The following is a 15,635-nucleotide window of genomic DNA, read 5'->3' as shown; positions in this document are numbered from 1 at the left end:
GGCGTGGGCGGCCCGGTCACGCGCGTCAGGGACCTCAGCAGGTGGAGGTGGGGCGCGTGGCCATGGTGGCCGGCCCCTCAGTGCCCTCCCCCGACCCGGGTGAGACGTACGGTATCAAGGTAACGATACAAGGGAATACATACCAGACGATGGTGGATTCAGGCTGCGGGCAGACCATGATCCACCAGAACCTGGTTCGACCCGGGGCTTTGAAGCATGCAATACGGCTAAAAATCAGGTGTGTTCATGGGGATGTGCACGAGTACCAGTAGAAATTTGGTACGAGGGCCAAAAGCTTAGGGTTGAGGTAGCTGTAGGTACACACCTCTCGAACCCTGTAATTTTGGCCACAAATTGGCCGGGGTTCAATCGTTTACTGACACAATGCGTAGGGGTGCGTTCACGGACCGTAGGAAAGGGGAGTATCCGCGCAGTTCTCAGTGGTGAGGCGGGGTTATCCGACACTGCCGAGCGGGAACTGGTGGGGGCTTCGCGGGAAACCTTCTCGGCCCCCTATTGGCGTCCTACGGAGGATTTTCCCCTCGAGCAGTCTGGAGATGAAATTTTATGTGCGGCCTGGGACCAGGTAGACGACGTCGACGGTCAGCTGATGCGCCCGGGAACAGCGCGTGTATTCCCTCACTTCTCTATTATTAGAGATCGATTGTACCGAGTCAGCCGTGCCACTCAAACAGGAGAGGAAAACACCCAGTTGTTGGTGCCGAAATCCCGCTGGGAAATGGTTTTCCAGGCGGCGCATGTTAATCTTATGGCTGGACATTTAGGGTATGATAAAACACTCATTCGGGTCATGGTCCGGTTCTATTGGCCGGTCATCCGGGCAGACGTGCGCTGCTGGTGCGCTGCTTGCCCGGACTGCCAGCTGGTGAACCCAGCGGCCACCCCGAAGGCACCTTTGCGCCCATTGCCGCTCATGGAGGTCCCATTCAAGAGAATTGGGATGGAACTCATCGGACTATTTCACCAGAGCTCATGGGGGTATCGCTTTGTGTTAGTCCTGGTGGATTACGCAAGACGCTACCCCGAAGCAGTGCCGCTGCGCTCCATCTCTGCAAAGAGTGTGGCGCAAGGGCTGTTTCAGGTCATCTCCCGAGTTGGAATCCCAAAAGAGATTCTGACTGACCAGGGCACGTCCTTTATGTCACACACGATAAAGGAACTGTACGCGTATTTGAGAATTTAAGCGATCCGCATCAGTGTGTACCACCCACAAACAGATGGGCTGGTGGAGCGGCTGAATAAAAAAGCAAGATGGCGGCGCCCGGACGGGCTGCGACACTGCGGTGCTCTTGCTAAAGATGGAACATTTGGCGGAAATGCCGGACAGTTCTGCAGACTTCATGGCTGGCTCGCATCGTGGTCACTCCGTGATCACGTACGACCGCCAGACACTTCTGGATATGGACATATCGGGCCGTTTTGGACTGATAGACGCGTGCGTGCTAACCGTGCTAACTAGCATGGGAATACGTCGGCGGCTACATCCAGCGGCCTGTGAAGCAGCGGAGTCTAGTAGCAGCGGGGGACGTCTACGGAGCAGACGCCAGCGGTGTGATCGGAAACGCGGATGTCGAGCGGGGCTAAAAACGAAGCAGAAGGCTAATCCCCACAGAACACCACTTCCCTCCACCCTGAAGACGGATTTAAATAAAGGATGCGAGACTACTGGTCTGGGTAAGGAGTCAGTTAAATTAGAACAAGTTTTTTCTGCTTTGAGTGTTTCAGAGTTGGACATGTGTTTTACTGAGGTGGCTAACTATGATGCGTGCAGTTTATCAAAGCAACAAACAAACAATCGGAAAATCCCCGTTACTGAGGAGGCTAACCATGATGTGTGCAGTTTATCAAAGCAACAATCAAACAATCGGAACATTCCCGTCGTATCAATTCCTAGATATGGTCGTAATTATACTGAATGCACTGGGCATAATAAACAACATTATTAATATTGCTACTACGGATAATTTGATCAAAAATTCCCTAAAACAGCCTACTACCTATAATATAGGTTTTTTAAACATAAAATAATTGTCTCCCAAAGCGTTGTTAGTTAATGATATCATCAGAGACAACAATCTTAACGTCATCGGTCTCAGTGAAACCTGGCTTAAACCAAACGACTTTTTTGCGCTAAATGAGGCATGTCCTCCTAACTTTACACATGCGCATATTGCCCGTCCGCTTAAAAGGGGTGAGGGGGTCGCACTAATATACAACGAAAACTTTAACCTTAGTCCTAACATAAATAATAAATATAAATCGTTTGAGGTGCTTACTATGAGGTCTGTCACACCGCTGCCTCTACACCTGGCTGTTATCTACCGCCCCCCAGGGCCCTGTTCGGACTTTATCAATGAATTCTCAGAGTTCGTTGCTGATCTAGTGACACACGCCGATAATATAATCATCATGGGGGACTTTTATATCCATATGAATACCCCATCGGACCCACCGTGCGTAGCGCTCCAGACTATAATTGATAGCTGTGGTCTCACACAAATAATAAATGAACCCACGCATCGCAACGGTAATACGATAGACCTAGTGCTTGTCAGGGGTATCACCGCTTCCAAAGTTACGATACTCCCGTATACTAAAGTATTGTCCGATCATTACCTTATAAAATTCGAGGTTCAGACGCATATTCGTCAAACTAATAATAATAATAACTGCTATAGCAGCCGCAACATTAATACGGCCAAAATGACAACTCTTGCTGACCTACTGCCCTCGGTAATGGCACCATTCCCAAAGTATGTGGGCTCTATTGATAACCTCACTAACAACTTTAACGACGCCCTGCGCGAAACCATTGATAACATAGCACCGCTAAAGTTAAAAAAGGCTCCAAAAAAGCGCACCCCGTGGTTTACAAAAGAAACTAGAGCTCAGAAATTATTATGCAGAAAGCTGGAACGCAAATGGCGCACGACTAAACTTGAGGTGCACCATCAAGCATTTAGTGATGGTTTAATAACTTATAAACGCATGCTTACCTTAGCTAAAGCTAATTATTACTCAAATCTCATCCACCGTAATAAAAACGATCCTAAATTTTTGTTTAGTACGGTAGCATCGCTAACCCAACAAGGGACTCCTTCCAGTAGCTCCACCCACTCAGCTGATGACTTTATGCAATTCTTTAGTAAGAAAATTTAAGTCATTAGAAAGGAGATTAAAGACAAGGTTCGAAGCTTGGACCGGGGCGGGGGGCGGACACATGCAAATCTACCATCTTAACTTGTGGAAAGCATGGAGGGAGGCGGAGCCTGTCTCAGTAATAAGAGAGGAGGAGGAGTTGGGACCAGAGATCCCGCGCTCTGTTCCTCCCTCTCCACTTCCCTGTGATAACCAGCTCACGTTAGCGCAGAAAGCGGATGTTGCTAAGCTGCAGCGGCGCTTCTTTGACGTGTTCTCCCCTCAACCCGGCCGCACGAATCTCATCCAGCATCATATAGAGACCAGCCTGGGGGTTATGGTGCCATCTCGGCCATACAGGCTCCCCGAACACAAACGCAAAATGGTTTGGGAGGAATTAAAATCCATGCTGGAATTGGGGGTGGAGGTATGTGGTGGCCGTGGCCTCCGCACCTGTCGCTCTGTAAAAGGCGGCAGTCGGGAGGCGGCGGCAGTGAGAGTCGGACATACGACAATGCTGAAAAGCAGAAAGACATTGCTGAAGTATAGACAATTGCTGAAAAGCAGAAAAGATTTATTGTAAAAATAAACCTAGTCGAACTTGATAGCCTGTCATGTCAGTCCTTGGTGGTCCCGAGAACCCGGAACAAGTAGACTTCCACAATTTGGCACCCAACGTGGGACCACCGGAGACGGGGGAAATCGACCTCCGGACAGATCTCGTAAGCGTGCTCGCCAAGGTGGCAGCGAACAGCCGCCAACAGTGCCAGGTCCTGCGGGCGTTGGCGGGCAGGATGGGCAGGGCACGGCCGGAGCCAGCGACCGTCGCCATGCACACAGTCGTACTGCGTATAAAATCCCCCCCCCCCGACCCAAAAAAACTGAGTCATCAACGTGGAGTGATACACGGGCAAACAGACTAGTTTGTAAGGCCCGATGTTTAGAACGCATGTTATGACATATACCGTATGAAAACAGGGCAAAAGTTTGGCTGCACACATCCTGTGTTTATTGTACACTTAAAACGTGTTTGTCAATCTTAAACATTAATTTATGTTTCAACAGCTTTTCCCTCGCACGCTAAGAGCATGTGTGAACTGTTGAAAGCGATCTCATTTTTGTTGGTAAATGAGAGACAATGAGAAATTATCATCGCACTTCAACATCTCTAACATGTAAATGCTGCCTCTTTGCTAGTTCAGCATTGCAATAGAAAATCTGTTCTGAAAAAGGCATTACTTTGGAAAAAATTTAGTTGAAATATATATACAAACCATGCAAACTAGCTGTGTTGCCTAATGTTTATTTACCATATTTTTTGTACTATAAGTCCCAGTTTTTTTCATAGTTTGGCCGGGGGTGCGACATATACTCAGGTGCGACTTGTGTGTGAAATTATTAACACATTACCGTAAAATATAAAATAATATTATTTAGCTCATTAACGGATTCGGATTTAGCAATTAGGAGTGACAGATTGTTTGGTAAACGTATACAATGTTCTAAAAGTTATAGTTATTTGAATGACTCTTACCATAATATGTTACGTTAACATACCAGGCACGTTCTCAGTTGATTATTTATGCGTCATATAACCTACACTTATTCAGACTGTTGTTCACTATTCTTTATTTATTTTAAATTGCCTTTCAAATGTCTATTTTTGGTGTTGGATTTTATCAAATAAATTTCCCCAAAAAATGCAACTTATACTCCAGTGTGACTTATATATGTTTTTTATCTTCTTTATTATGCATTTTCGGCAGGTGTGACTTATGCTTAGGAGGGACTGTGACAGTTTGACCACACACTGTCACTGTTTGACCTTTGGCTTCCTCTCCAACCATGCAGATTTGTTTTTAGTCAGTGGAAAGCATGCTTAACAAAGAAATTGTAAGCTGTCAGTCACCATGGCTCTGCATGTGTGGCTAAAAGAGTCAGGGTGGGGCTCAAGGCTTTATGTAGCTGAGCACACCTGCTTTGACTAATTAGGCCTAATGTGGGCCATACCATGACTTTCAGGAGCTGGGTGTTGATGAGAGACACTGGACATGTGAAAGTTGTGTTGTCTAAGCCTGAATACACTGTGTACAAAAATGACTGCTTTAAAAATGCAAAAGTACTTTGTGAATACTTTTTAGACATATGATGGTTTATTTATGGTGTAATTTACAAAATAACTGTTTTTTAAATTTCCCCTGTCAAATTGGTCCCAGCTAGTGGGTGGGGCTATGGGCTATTTAAGTGGGGAAAATGCCATTTTTCTGCAGTCTGCTGTCTGTCACTGCCAGAGGAGGTTCTCTGTCCTGAGCAAGAGTTTTGGTCTCCATACATCAAACAACTACTGAGGTGATTATTTTTGATGATGACATTATGTTGTGATGTAACCAGTTGAATGAGTTTTGTTGATTACCAGTTTATTTTGCTAAATCTGTTTTGTTATTTAATTCTTTACTTTGATATATTTGATGTTTGACCTTTGATTGTGAATATATGTATTTTGATATAATGGATGATTTACATTTTGATTATTTTAATATGCTTATTTAAATTATATATATATATATATATATATAGGCCTATTTAACGCATGCGACTTTGAAATATATTTAGAGTATAAATGTACTATATATAATATATGATACTAATATTGTCTTTATTTATTACTGTTATAGATTGTGGGTGCTTTGTCTTCCTGTTGTTGTTCACCTCTTGACACTTTGTGGGATTTAAATAAATGTTTGTAAACTGTTACCAACTGTGTGCCTTGCCATCCTTGATTTGAAGTCTGGTTTGCAAAGGTTACATTACCTTCACCCGAGGCGGAATGTGACAGGGACTTATACTCCGAAAAATACGGTACTACAATACCCAGCAGGCTTTGTGCGGTATACAGGAACTGAAACTTTGTCTACAGTTGTGATCAAAATTATTCAACCCCCACACAATTTGGATGTTTTAGCAAGTTGGACATTTATTCCGTATTTTGTTTATAGTCATATCAAATAAAGATGCATTAAATAGACTAATGCAACTTGAATTACAACATTATATTTTGTAACATACCAGTGTCATTTCTCTTAATATCTCATTGACAAAATTATTCAATCCCTTGAAGGTCATAACTCTTAAGAACATAATTTGAATAAGGTCTTTTCAATCAGGTGTTGAAAACACCTGTAGATGTGATTAGAACCATAACGAGCAACAATTAAACTGAAAAAGACTGACGCTCAGCTTCTTGTAGATGGTCAATGGTATATTTGCAACATGGTGAAGTCCAGGGAGTGGTCAAAAAAGTCAAGATAAGAGGTAATTTCTCTTCATAATAAAGGATATGAATATAGGAAAATAGCAAAGACATTACACATTCCAAGAGACACAGTTGGGAGCATAATTCGCAAGTTTAAAGCAAAAGGCACAGTGGAAACACTACTTGGGCGTGGTAGAAAGAGGATGCTGTGTGTGTACAGTGGTGAAAACCCCCCGGGTAACAGCTGAGGAACTACAACAGGACATTGCAGAGGGGGGAACGCAGGTTTCGTCCCAGACAATAAGGTGCGCACTACGAGATGAAGGCCTCCATGCCAGAACTCCCAGGCGCACCCCACTTCTGACTACCAGGTACAGTAAAAATAGACTCCAGTATGCCAAAAATCATCTGGCCAAACCCCAAAGGTTTTGGGAAACTGTTCTATGGAGTGATGAGACAAAAGTGGAACTTTTGGGCCTATGAATCACCGTTATGTCTGGAGGAGAAAAAATGAAGCTTACAAAGAGAAGAACACCGTGCCTACTGTTAAGCATGGGGGGGTGGGGGGGGTCAATCATGCTCTGGGGCTGTTTCTCTGCCTCAGGTACCGGGAATTCCCAGCGCGTTCAAGGCATTATGAATTCTATTTCCTACCAGGATATATTAGCTTCAAATGTCATGAAGTCAGTAACGAAGCTGAGGCTTGGGAGACGTTGGACCTTCCAACAGGACAACGATCCCAAGCATACCTCCAAATCAACTGCAGAGTGGTTGCAGAGGAGGGGCTGGAAGACTCTGGAGTGGCCATCACAGTCGCCAGACCTAAACCCTATAGAAAACCTGTGGTGGGACTTGAAGAAGGCAGTTGCAGCACGCAAGCCCAAGAATATGAATGAACTGGAGGGCTTTGCCCAAGAGGAATGGACTAAAACACATGTAGATCGTTGCAAGAAGCTTGTGTCCGGTTATGTATCACGTTTGAAGGATGTAATTACTACCAAATGGTGTTCTACTAAGTACTAAAGATGCATGTAACTAGGGGGTTGAATAATTTTGTCAATGAAATATTAAGAAAAATGTCCTTTTTTGGTATTTTGTAAAATACAGTGTTACAATTTAAGTTGCATTTGTCTATTTAACACATCTTTATTTGATATGACTATAAACAAAATACGGAATAAATGTCCAACTTGCTAAAACACCAACATTGTGTGGGGGTTGAATAATTTTGATCACAACTGTAAGTCTAAGCTATGCGGGTGTTCTTTGGCCAATAAGGAGTTGATATATTGCTACATGGCCAAATCTGAAGACAGAGGATGATGTTTGAAGTAGAGGCATCTAATCATTGCCTTCAGCAAATGCCTAGCTTCCCTAGGCATGCCAAACAGGAAACACAAGTCTTGGTACCACCACCAAATATATGCTCTGTTGGAAGCGACATCTACAACTGTGTTTTTCCACCCCAAAAATTCCGAAATATAATTACAACGGGGTGCTCATTTTAAGACGGGGGAAACAATGGCTCTTAAGATGACTGTGCTGGTGATCTAACGATGAACTATTCCTCCATTCGATGAGAAAAAAGTTTTAAATGTTTATTCTGTTGATTGTTTTGTAAATGCAACTAATGCAAATTGACAAAATTTGGCATGTATAGAGTGCTCAAAACTTTGAATACTCGGACATAGTTTCCGCAATGCCGCTGCAATAGAGCATGCATTAGTGGTGGTGTGTGGGTGCCTTGGTTAGTGTGACTCTGAACAGCAGACCATTTTTTTCTTAATTCGTTTTATTAATGCACATATGTTAAAAGTGCAATTTCAATTTTGATTGTGTGCATTTATAAAAAAAACAACAAGAATAAAGGTTATGTCAAGCAGAAAAATCTGTTTTTTTCCAGTAGTCACATTTTTAAGAGTTGCCTATTAAAACGAACCAATTGTACAGTATAGCAGATCATGAGTTGCCAAAAAATACGAATTTGATGTATATAGTCAGTTTATTTTAGCATATTGATTGATTATTTAGTGTGTTAATGTGTTTTTCATTTAAAAGAGTTGTAAATCAGCAATTGGTATAAACTCTGTACAGCACATCGGTTGCATTAATTGTTTTGGAACTATGTTGAACTGTATCATCCCTGTTAGATAATAAAATTATATTCATTTAAGTTAGACATAAAGCTGTAGTAATGAACTGATGTAGTATTTCATTGTAGCTGATCTTTCGGGAATACATTTTAACATATTATTATGAAACATTCATATTATTTTTAATGTTATTGCAATGTAATCTGATGGGGATCAGAGTAAATAAACAAATAAACACTGTCATGAAGCTCCGATTCATACCTTTCCCCTCAAGGGAAGAAAATGGTTAATTAAAAAAGAAGCAAAGAGTGAGAGAAATGTTGTTCAAATGAAATAAAAAAATTAAAAAAAATCAATGAAAACAAAACTACAAATAGTTTTGGATATTATATTTAGAATGGATTTAAAATACGGTTTCTTAAACTAATCTCCCAACCAAACAATTTTGGTGGCCCAAACAATACCTCGGTTTTAATGTGTTTCGGTTTAGGTAAAAATGTTTTCCAAAAATATGTCTTGGTTTTTATACATATATAGTCCCAGTTTTAATACAAATACACACCAATTGTTGACTGTGAATATGTGCTTTTTTTTAAGTACAGCTGCAAAATAAATCACCATAGAGCCAATTCATCATGCAGTATAAAAAAAGAGTCCAACCGAAACCAATGAGAGCCTTAAAGTCCGTGTTTTCAGAGTGTCACCGAACGCACCACACTGCCGAGTAACTTCAGCCAAACAATCATGGGTGAAATGGTGATGGTGTTGGCAGAGATAGAATTTGCTTGTACTAAAAGAGCTACAAGCGCTCCTTGCGGTCTGCCACTTTAAATGTAGCCAACGTGCTCAGATTGACTCAACAGATTAGTTCCACCTTGCAGTCCCTGCTGATGTAATAAGGGGAGGAGGTGCTGATGTAAGACTGCACTAGGGCACAGAAGACTGCGGCGTGCCGACAGTGTGGTGTGTCGTGTGGTGCTGTATCGCTGTCTTGCCGTGCATGTTATTAAACCAGTTGATGTAAACAAAGTTGAATGAACACACACGTATGTGTGGTATACAACAAGTTGAGAAACAGTATTAAATTCCAAAAATAACTTTTTTGTATCGGTCTTCCATCCTCACCACTCATCACCGCCAAATCTTCAATAAATGTAAACATAATGATAAATGTTAATTTATCTGTTTTATTTGTCATTTCTATGCATTTTGCATTGTTTTCTGTGAGTAAAAATAATATTATTCCCTCTAAAAAGTGTTTTGTGTTTTTATTTTCGGGTGTTTGAAACAGATTATTTGCTTTTTCATGGTTTACTTCCTCAGTTTTCACATGATTTGGTTTTCAACTGACCCTTAGAACAGATTAATAATAAAAACCAAGACACTGTACCCGATGTTGTGTTGCTACCTTCAACACAGTAAACACATGCATCTCTGCACAATTGTCTGTGCTCTTACCTCATCTTTTAAAAGCCTCATACTCACCAGCCATCCGCCTCTCGGACGTCAGTTATTATTTAGTGCATTCGAGGGGTTGCATAGAAACACAAAATGTCACTCACCGAATACAGTGCGCGCAGGAACCGACTCTCTGTTTAACCAGAAGGACACCTGTGACAGTATGACCGTCATGATGCAGGGAAGGTAGGTTTGGATGACAAAATAGCCAATTTTCCTTTTCAAATGGAAATATGCTGTCATCACCACATATTCGCCTGAGAGAGGGAAGAAAAAAAAACACACACACAATTGGAAAATAGAATACACAAAGCTGATTAAGTTGTATTGTATTCAAATTTAAATTGCGGGTTTCTCCTAAAAAATTAATGCTTTACCTGACCTGACCGATGTTGATTTAAGGAATTGTTTAAAAAAAAAAAAAACACCTTTAATTTCACATTGAGTAGCAACTCTTCTTTCAACAGAGTTTTTCGCTATGCATAATTTACATTCCAAACGCCGCACAGAACAACACTAAAAGATAATCCCAGGCAAAATCTTCTCAGTCGGGTGTCTACTTGAGTTCAGCACACACATGGTTTGCTTTTAGGAAAACAGACCAGAGTGTAGTGCGACAAAGTGGTTTCATTGCTTGTTTGGTGTCAAAGCACAAGTGAAACCTGTTAGATCTCCTGTGACTCGAGAGGCTCGCCTCCTGAAACATACACGGCTTTACCTCAGAATGAATTTTTACAAGAATAACTCACATTTAATATCTTCTGTTTACCTTAAACTTCAACCGCAATTAAGGAGCCATCTATTTCCTATAATGATCAGACTTATGTATTCCCCTTGTTTCTGGAGACATTGAAACAAATGCCTGTATTTATTCTACTGACCATGTATATCAATTATTAAATTTATTGTTGTTTTGTATTGTACTGTAATGTGAAGTGAAGTGAATTATATTTATATAGCGCTTTTCTCAAGTGACTCAAAGCGCTTTACATAGTGAAACCCAATATCTAAGTTACATTTAAACCAGTGTGGGTGGCACTGGGAGCAGGCGGGTAAAGTGTCTTGCCCAAGGACACAACGGCAGTAACTAGGATGGCACAAGCGGGAATCGAACCTGCAACCCTCAAGTTGCTGACACGGCCACTCTACCAACCGAGCTATGCCGCCCCATATGGGTTTTCTATTAAGATGGACCCATGTGTCTGCTATAAATGTTATAATAATAATAATAATAATAATACTATGTTGCCAGCTGCATTTCTATAGTGTATAGTTGATGTACATACTGTATATCCTAAATGTGTATTTTGTTTAGTTTTTTTTTTGCTACTTCTTTTTTCTCCCAAAATTGATTCAACAAATGGAGTTAGTGCATCAGGATGACAACTAATTGTCATTAACCCTCTAAGGACATTGGATTTCATTGATCTTCACCATCAAAACATTACAAATACAAAAAAAAAAAAAAAAAAAAAAAAAAAAAATTTACCAATAAACTTCATTCTTAAACAGAACAATATCAAACACGCAATGTGTTTTATTTTTATACCCTTTTGAAAGCCTTTTGAGCAGATAATGTTGCAGGTTTAAATTTGTAAAAAAAATCATGTGATGCAAATTTAAATAAATTTTAAATTTAGACATTTGATCAAACAGCTTTCATAGAGTAACAAAAAGAAACAACACATTGCATTTCATTAACATGAAAAAACCCTCTTGGGAAAATAATCATGTATACAAAAAAAAGGTATAAAATACAGCAAATATTTACTGAACATACAATAAGGTTAGCCTATGTCCTATGAGGGTTCAATGTTGTTCCTAGTCTTACTTGAGTTAGTGGTTTGATAAGAAATTTAGAAATGCTGTGGCACTGTCGGAGGCCATTATAATCCTAAATGATATAGGAAGACAGACATTTGTGTAGTAGTTATAGCGCATCCGGAAAGGATTCACAGCGCTTCGTTTTTTCTATATTTTGTTATGTTACGGCCTTAATCCAAAATGGAATCCTTTATTTGCTGTCCTCAAAATTCTACAGACGATACCCCATACTGACAATGTGACATTTAATGTTTTACTTTTGCAAATCTATTAAAATGTTAAAAAAATCACATGTACATAAGTATTCACAACCTTTGCTCAATACTTTGTTGATGCACCTTTGGCAGCGATTACAGCCTCAAGTCTTTTTTGATTTGATGCCAGAAGCTTGGCACACCAAGCCATGGCATGGCAGTTTCTCCCATTCCTCTTTGCAGTACCTCTCAAGCTCCATCAGGTTGGATGGGAAGCATTGGTTTTCATCCAGGATGTCTCTGTACATTGCTGCATTCATCTTAGTTTAATCAGGGAGGTGAACAAGAACCCTATGGTCAAACTTTCAGAGCTACAGCATTCCTCTGTGGAGAGAAGAGAACCTCCCAGAAGGACAACCATCTCTGCAGCAATCCACCATTGAGGCCTGATTGGTAGATTGGCCGAATGGAAGCCCTTTCGTAGTAAAAAGTTTACCAAAATGCACCTGAAAGACTCTCAGACAATGAGAAACACAATTCTCTACTCTGATGAGACAAAGATTAAACTCTTTGGCGTGAATGCCCGGCGTCGTGTTTGGAGGAGACTAGGCACTGTTAGTCACCAGGTAAATGCCAACCCCACTGTGAAGCATGGTGGTGGCAGCATCATGCTATGGGGATGTTTTTCAGTGGCAGGAACTGGGAGACAAGTAAGGATAGAGGGAAAGATGAATTCATCAATGTGCAGAGACACCTTGCATGAAAACCCTATTACACCTGATGGCGCTTGAAAGGTGCTGAAAAGAGGAATAAGCAAAAGGAATGGGCGAAACTGCCCAAAGAGAGATGTGCCAAGCTTGTGAGGCTGTAATTGCTGCCAAAGGTGCATCAACAAAGTATTGAGAAAAAGCTGTGAATGTATTTTTTTCATACACTTAATATATTTGGGGTATAGTCTGTAGAATTTTGAGGACAATAATTATTTTAAGTCAATCAATCAATCAATCAATCAATCAATAATCAATCAATCAATGTTTATTTATATAGCCCTAAATCACAAATGTCTCAAAGGACTGTACAAACCACTACGACTACGACATCCTCGGAAGAACCCACATAAGGGCAAGGAAAACTCAAACCCAGTGGGCAAGGAGAATTTACACCCAGTGGGACGCTAGTGACAATGATGACTATGAAAATGTGGGAAAAGTAAAGCGCTGTGAATACTTTCCAGAAACACTTTATTTATATACAATGCCGTGATCACCAACCTTTTTGAGCCGAAAAGAAGATGTACGGTCTCCCGGGATATTTTTATGCATACAGGGCCTGATCTAATATCCCAAATAGTTCGCTAAATAACCAGTGCAAACTATACAATTCTGTGTTGCGAGTGATCTACCAGGGCTCTGTTTACATAGCACACCAAACCAGATTTTTTTTACCCTCAAGTGCCACAGATCAGCTAATTTTTGCTTGTCAAAATGCTCTTAAGTGCTATCTTGCATAAGATTTGGGCCACTTCATAAGGTAGTCTAAATTCATATGATCTTTTAGAATATGACTGCAGTTCAAACAGCAATGCGACCTGCTTGCAACTTTTACGTCATTATCGGTCGAGCTACGTTATACGTGTGCACAGCAAGATCACTTTCCTTTCTGCAATTCTCTTCTTCCTCCTCCTGCAGTTGTTTTCCACCATCTGCCTATTTCCTCAACACAACAGCCACGGCACAAACCCACTAACATCAATGTTTTCTTGTGTGGTCGTAACTTCCTTATTCATTTATGGAATTTGGTCAACTTTTCTCTTTATGAAACTTGACACGTAACTGATGTGGAGGCCACATTGGGACCACATTTATACTGGAGTCTGATAAAGATCACATTTCACTTATAAACTTAACAGTAAGCTAGAAAAAATAACATTTTGAAATAATCATATTTGATACATTTTCACCTGCAGTAAATCATAGTCTAAAACTGCGCACGGAATTGTGCGAGTAGGGAATTTTGCAAGTTCAAAAGTGGTGCCTGACGCAAAATTTAAATGATGATTTTGTGTGTGCTACCGGCTGTCACCATGGAGAGTGATTTTCTGCAAAGCCGACATCATGTTCCAACATGATGTTGTTGAGCATGCAGCACACAACTACAATCTGGGCCACATTTTTTTGCACTGTAGATATGCAATCTAGACAACAGAGCCTATTTTTAGAATGCCGAAGGCGCACTCTGTGAGACTACACCACCACACACTGGCAATAACTGCGGTGGTGTGTTGCTATTATCCAGTGGCAAGAAAATGCATGTTGCGTGACATTTTTTCATATAGGAGGTATGCTCATAATATACCTCCTGTATGAAAAAAACACCATAGAAAAAAAAAGAAAAAAAAGGCTGATTTTCTCTCAATCAGCCTTTAAGTCTTTCATCAGCTCAAAGATGGAATTACTGGACAGTCCAATAGTTATTTTTCTGATAGAAATAATTTAATTGTTGAGTTGATTGGCAACACTAAATGGGCCCTAGTGTGTGAATGTTGTCTGTCTATCTGTGTCGGCCCTGCGATCAGGTGGAGACTTGTCCAGGGTGTACCGGGTCTTCCCCCCAAATGCTGCTGAGATAGGCTCCAGCAATCCCCCCGCCCACTCCGGAAGGGACAAGCGGTAAAAAATGGATGGAGTTGGGTTTGAGTTCATTTCGAAAATACATGCATACAACATGATACATCACAATTTCCTGTTTCTCTATTTAACATGTTCGAAAAGGAGTCGAAAGAAGCAGATCTTATTTAATCCTAACCCTTTTTTCTTTAACATAGCAGTAGCTAAAACTTTTGTTCACTTCCTATTCTCAATTTATTCACAATATACTCCATAAATGATAACAATACAAACAAATGAATAAATACATAATAATTGGTGAAGTAACTTAGTTATATTTCATATGGTGGAATGGGCTTCACGGTGGAAGAGGGGTTAGTGCGTCTGCCTCACAATTTCGAAGTCCTGGGTTCAATCCCAGGCTCGGGATCTTTCTGTGTGGAGTTTGCATGTTCTCCCCGTGAATGTGTGGGTTCCCGCAGGTACTCCGGCTACCTCCCACTTCCTAAGACATGCACCTGGGGATAGGTTGATTGGCAACACTAAATTAGCCCTAGTGTGTGAATGTTGTCTGTCTATCTGTATCGGCCCTGCGATGAGGTGGCGACTTGTCCAGGGTGTACGACGCCTTCCGCCCGATTGTAGCTGAGATAGGCGCCAGCTCCCCTCGCGAACCCAAAAGGGAATAAGCGGTAGAAAATGGATGGATGGAGATGAGTAATGAATGGATGGATGAGATAAATTCAAAATGTTTAACATGGTTCTTCTTCTTTGTACTTTGTAAACACTTTAGGTTTGAAAAGCTTCTTGAAGTGGATCATATTAGAACATTGTTTGATTTCTTCACTTAATCCATCCATCCATTTTCTACCGCTTATTCCCTTTTGGGGTCGCGGAGGCGATGGCGCCTATCTCAGCTACAATCGGGCGGAAGGCGGGGTACACCCTGGACAAGTCGCCACCTCATCGCAACACTTAATCCATTCCATTATTTAATTCCACATACTGATATACTGAAGGTTTTAAGTCTTGTACATGCATACGAATG

The 15,635-nt window shown here is 41.1% G+C and overlaps 1 protein-coding gene across 4 annotated transcripts in view; it reads right to left on the bottom strand.

Moving 5' to 3' along the window:
* Positions 1–15,635, bottom strand: part of gabra3 (gamma-aminobutyric acid type A receptor subunit alpha3) — a 310,113-nt gene that overhangs the window by 53,069 nt on the left and 241,409 nt on the right. For all 4 annotated transcript variants that reach the window (XM_061897864.1, XM_061897866.1, XM_061897865.1 and 1 more), the window contains exon 8: positions 10,068–10,220. In XM_061897864.1, coding sequence (XP_061753848.1) covers positions 10,068–10,220 — 153 coding nt within the window. The remainder of the gene's footprint in view (positions 1–10,067; positions 10,221–15,635) is intronic.

This window comes from Nerophis ophidion, linkage group LG04, assembly GCF_033978795.1.
Source record: "Nerophis ophidion isolate RoL-2023_Sa linkage group LG04, RoL_Noph_v1.0, whole genome shotgun sequence".
Classification (NCBI taxonomy): domain Eukaryota; kingdom Metazoa; phylum Chordata; class Actinopteri; order Syngnathiformes; family Syngnathidae; genus Nerophis; species Nerophis ophidion.
Note: the sequence above shows the minus strand (reverse complement) of the source record. Positions and strands in the feature narration are given on the sequence as shown.